General features: G+C 41.2%; 1 protein-coding gene across 1 annotated transcript; it reads right to left on the reverse strand.

The window, feature by feature from the left end:
- Positions 1-3,326: 3,326 nt before the first annotated feature.
- LOC124523286 (olfactory receptor 24-like) lies at positions 3,327-4,277 on the reverse strand. Its single transcript, XM_047095148.1, has one exon. The coding sequence runs from the start codon at positions 4,275-4,277 to the stop codon at positions 3,327-3,329; it is 951 nt and encodes a 316-aa protein (XP_046951104.1).
- Positions 4,278-5,789: the final 1,512 nt, after the last annotated feature.

Here is a 5,789-nt window from a genome sequence, read left to right on the forward strand (position 1 = left end):
TGCACAGCAAAGGAAACAACAAAACTAAAAGGCAACCAATGGAATGGTAGAAGATATTTGCAAATGACATATCAGATGAAGGGCTAGTATCCAAAATCTATAAAGAACTTATCAAACTCAACACTCAAAATAAGTAATCCAGTGAAGGAATGGGCAGAAGACATGAACAGACATTTCTCCAAAGACACATAAACCACTAACAGACACATGAAAAGTGTTTAACATCACTTATCATTAGGAAAATACAAATCAAAACCACAATGAGATATCGCTTCACACCTGTCAGAATGACTAAAATTAGCAACACAGGAAACAAAAGATGTTGGTGAGGGTGCAGAGAAAAGGGAACCCTCTTACACTGTTGACAGGAATGCAAACTGGTGCAGCCACTCTGGAAAACAGTGTGGAGGCTCCTCAGAAACTGAGAGATAGAGCTACCCTATGACCGGGCAATTGCACTACTAGATATTTGCCCAGAGGATGCAATCTCCTTTTTAAAAAAAAATGTGGGGGGGTGCCTGAGTGGCTCAGTCAGTTGATGTCCAACTCTTGATTTCAGCTCAGGTCATGATCTCACGGTTTGTGAGTTCAAACCCCACATTGGGCTCTGTGCTGACAGCATGAAGCCTGCTTGGGATTTTTTCTCCCTCTATCTCTCTGCCCCTCCCCCTGCTCTCTCTCAAAAATAAATAATAAAAATAAAATAAAAAATAAAAAATAAATTTTTAATGTTTATTTTTGAGAGAGAGAGAGAGAGAGAGAGAGAGAGAGAGAGAGAGAAGAACACAAGTGGGGGAGGGGCAGAGAGAAAGATGGAAACAAGAATCTGAAGCAGCCTCCTGGCTCCGAGCTGTCAGCACAGAGCTTGACATGGGGCTTAAACCCATGAACCACAGGATCATGATCTGAGCCGAGGTCAGACGCTTAAGGGACTGAGTCACCCAGAAGCCCCTAAAAATTTTTTTTTAATTTATTTAAATCCAAGTTAGTTAACATATAGCGTAGTATTGGTTTCAGGAGTAAAATTTAGTGATTCATCACTTACATATAAACATCCACTGCTCATCCCAACAAGTGTCCTCCTTAATGCTCCCGCCCATTAGCCCATCCCCCCAACAACTCTCCTCCAGCAACCCTCAGTTTGTTCTCTGTATTTAAGACTCTCTTATGGCTTGGTGCCCTCTCTATTTTTGTCTTGCTTTTCCTTCCCTCCTCCTAATTTCTTAAATTCCATATATGAGTGAAATCATATGATATTTGTCATTTTCTGACTGACCTATTTCACTTAGCATAATACCCTCTAGTTCCATCCACACTGTTGCAATGGCAAGATTTCATTCTTTTTGATCACTGAGTAATATTCCATCATGTATATGTATATACACATACACACACATACGCACATACATACATACATACATGCACACATACCACATCTTTATCCATTTATCAGCTGATGGACATTTGGGCTCTTTCCATAATTTGACTATTGTTGATAGTGCTGCTATAAACATTGGGGTATGTGTGCCCCTTTGAACCAGCATTTTTTTATGTCTTAACATAAAACAATTGAAGACAGTTTAGCTAACAAAACCTTAAGAGATTTTTATTGGCTAATGAATCTTTCATTCCATAGAAGGGGAGGGGGTCAAATCAGTGCTTTAGCTCAAGCCATATCTTTCTGTATCAGAGAGAAATATTCACAAATATTCTGAGTCCCAGGTTGTAATAGTCTTCCAAGTTTGCAAATTCCAGCTCTCTCCCAGCCAACACTGTGATTACTTCCATGCATGTGGCAAGAGAATGGAAGGAAACTTAGGAAGGAGGAGGCTGTGGATCAACTTTCACCTGTGTTTTTAGTTATCCAAAACATTCCATGACCAGATGCATGGGTACTCCATTGCAAACTCCAAAATTTTTAAATTCTGTATTTTATCCATTAGGACATTCCCCCACTAAATGGATTTTTCTACCTGTGCTCTCACTAATAGTTGCCATAACAGTACCAGGTCTGGTATCTGTTTGTTCAACTGAGAAATTCTAATTTAATTTTCATGGAAGGAAATGCCAAAGGCAAATTAGATGTGTGATCATTCGAAGCCATTTGGCTTAAGATGATGTCAGCTTCTTAGCACCATTTGAAAATTTCTGGCCCCTGAAAAGGCACCACTCATTTCACTTCAGTTGTAAATCTCCATGAGTATTAGCACTACTACCCAAAAATTTTAAAAAAATGAAATGTATTACCTTCATAGGGGCTTTGGAATGACTAAATGAAACAAAGAAAAGAAACATAGTACGGTGTATGGCACAAGATAAACTCATAATGAATAGCTCTCACTTCTGTTGTAAGCAGTGTTACTACTCCTATGCATTCCACAGGCATATATGATGATGGAGATATGCCTTAGCTTCCTTTTGGCTTAGACATTCATGATTCAATTGATTGGCATTTTTCTCTTTGAAAGACTTATACTATTCCTCATCCCCTTAATGCGTGGCCTGAATTTTTTCCCTTGTGACTTGTGCAACTTTTATCTAGGTCATGCCATCTTGTTTCTCCAGAAGATAGAATAGGAGTGAAGTGGGGGGGGGGGCATGATTCATTCACATGCTCCCTGACTTTGGTCCCTGGAAGTCAATTACTGCCTGGTTCTCTGGAAAAAGCAAAACTCTTGAATTGGTCCCAAAGTCCTTGATCTGGCATGACCCAAGTCATTCACCATAACTGGATATTTCACTTTCACTTTCTCTTGCTCTCTCGTCTTTTCACATACTGTTTTTTTTTCCCTGATACTCTTTCTCCTCATATTTGCCTGAAAAACATCATCTTATCCTTTGAGGTGCAGAATCATCTCTCCTAGGAAACCTTCCCTGATTCCCCCTTCCAGACTCTGTTGGGTGTTCCTACTCTGTCCTATCCTTGCCCTCGTGTGCGTATTTCGTTCTATTATAGTTAGTGTCCAGTGTCATCTCCCACATGCAGCTATAAACTCCACACTATAGGAATCTTGTGTCTCCTCACCACTCCCTGGCTAGCACCTATATCAAGTTGAGAATATGAACTCAATAAATATTTGTGGAAAGCTAACTGGATTTTGAATCAGGACAAATCCAATCTTGCAGGGCTAGACTGATCTTGACACATCCTTACTTGTCCCAGTAATTGAGAACATAGTAATAGGGCCATCTCGAGATTTCCTTCAAAACTTCTACAACTCAAACTCCAAAGTGGCTGTTTTCCCAAACCATGCAATTCTATATTTGTGCCCAAGACCCTAGATGTTGAGATCCTACTTCCTGGAAGTTTCCAGCTGTCCTTGTGGTCAGGAAGATGAAGTGATCTTTCTGTTGACAAGCTTCCTCAGGGCCCCCTTCAGATCTCTGTTCCTCAAGCTATAGATAAAGGGGTTCAGCATGGGGGTGACTGTAGTGTACATCACAGCAGAAGCTTTCTCCTTCACAGCTGTGCGGACAGAGGAGGGACACAGATAGACCCCGATGGTGGTCCCATAAAGGAGAGCAACCACAGAGAGGTGGGAGCTGCAGGTGGAAAAGGCTTTCTTCCTGCCCCCTGCAGAAGGGACTTTCATGATGGCCACAATGATGCGAGCATAGGAGGCCAGGATGCAGATAAAAGGCGTGGCTATCACCAGCCCAGCCACAATGAGCACAAAGATCTTGTTCACAGACGTGTCAGTGCAAGAAAGCCTGAGAAGGGGAGTGAGGTCACAGAAGTAGTGAGGTAGCTCATTGTTCCCACAGAAAACCAGACGAGCCATCAGGAGAATATGAGTGAGGGATATAAAGTAGGAAAATACCCATGGGCTACCGGCCAGCAGGCCACAGAGGCGTGGGCTCATGATGGTGGTATAGTGTAAGGGGTGACATATAGCCACAAACCTGTCATAAGCCATCACAGCAATCAGGACACTGTCAACGATGCCAAAGAAATGGAAAAAGTACATCTGGGTCAGGCAGCAGGCATAGGAGATTGACTTGCTCCTGATTTGGATGTTCACCAGCATCTTGGGGACTGTGTTGGTGGCCAGACCAAAATCAACCAAAGACAGGTTAGCTAAGAAGAAGTACATGGGGGTGTGGAGGTGGGAGTCTGAGCTGATTGCCAGGATGATTGAAAGGTTTCCCATGGCCATGACCACATACATGCAGAGGAACAGAGAGAAGAGGAGGGTCTCCTGCTCTGGAGTTTCTGAAAGCCCCAGGAGGATGAATTCTAATGCGCTGGTTCGGTTCCTTGGTTCCATGGGTATCATTCCTCTGAAAGTATTGAAAGGGGGAAGTTACATGAATGCCATGGAGATGAGTCCAGAAGTTTAGATGAGCTTATAACCAATTGCTTATCTGTGTTATTTACAATACTAGCTTATATATATTTTGCACCTTGAACAATTGATACATTGCAACAACACAGGTTTGAAGACTCTGTTCAAAGGACCTTGACTGGGGTGTTGCCACTTCAGATACAGATTGGGAGAGGACAGCATGCATGGGTTTTTGCTGAAAGAATTACTCAAGAATATGCATCAGGCTAAAATAAATGGAATCCACAGAGTAAGTGATGTCCAAGAAGCAATGGTTTACTAAGAAATTGGTATATGTGTAGGAAAAATTTAAACAAAACACCGAGTCTGTAAAGTAATAATTGTAAAATGTGCGTAATCAAGGTGAATTAAAATATTAAGCAACAATAACAGAGCATATAATAGAGGTAATTAGAATGAAAAATTACAATGTTCTTGTATTGCTTTGCAGGAGAATAGAAATATCGAGTATTTTGGACCTTCTTTGTCAAACACATATGATAAAAGATTTTGTGAAACCACTAAAATAAAGAACATAGAGTATGTAACTTCTAACTTGGTATGATGGATACATTGGAAATAAAGAGATTTTCATCATACCACCTGGAACAGGAAAGGTGTTTTGAAGTTTATTTATATTGTCTCACAAGAGTAGATACTTAAACTTTAATAAATTTTGTTAAAATGTCAGTAGTCTAAAATTGATCATTGTGATCTTACACCATGGAAATCACCAAATGCTATCAGAGTGTGAGAGTTGGCCCATTATAAAGTCGGAAGGAACTCATTCCACAAGACTGCCCTCATTCTGACACTAACTGCGTGTTTAGGGGCTCCCTAACAACCCACAATTTCATAATTTACTAGAAAGACACACAGCTGTTATATTCATGGTTACAATTATTATCCTCCCAGTTAGAGTTTATTACAGCTGCCAATCATATTCTAATAACTTCGTATGGTGACAGATGGTAACTGTATTATTGTGGTAAGCACTGAATAATGTATAGAATTGTTGAATCACTATGTTGTACACTTGAAATCAATGTACCATGGCATGTCAACTATCCTTCAATTAAAAAGTAGTTTGTTACAGCTAAAGGGTGCAGATTAAAATCAACTAATAAAAGCAGCACACAGGGCAGAGCCCAGTAAAATACCAAATATTGAACCTCCGTTGTCAACTATCACCAGAGTCAAGACGGCATCGCTTTTAATTTTTTTTTTCAACGTTTATTTATTTTGGGACAGAGAGAGACAGAGCATGAACGGGGGAGGGGCAGAGAGAGAGGGAGACACAGAATCGGAAGCAGGCTCCAGGCTCCGAGCCATCAGCCCAGAGCCTGACGCGGGGCTCGAACTCACGGAGTGCGAGACCGTGACCTGGCTGAAGTCGGACGCTTAACCGACTGCGCCACCCAGGCGCCCCAAGACGGCATCGCTTTTAATACACACAGAATATTG

The sequence above is a fragment of the Lynx rufus genome, unplaced genomic scaffold, assembly GCF_022079265.1.
Source record: "Lynx rufus isolate CCGP_SWC_20201006 ecotype Redwood Valley unplaced genomic scaffold, mLynRuf1.p SCAF_4, whole genome shotgun sequence".
NCBI classification, from domain to species: domain Eukaryota; kingdom Metazoa; phylum Chordata; class Mammalia; order Carnivora; family Felidae; genus Lynx; species Lynx rufus.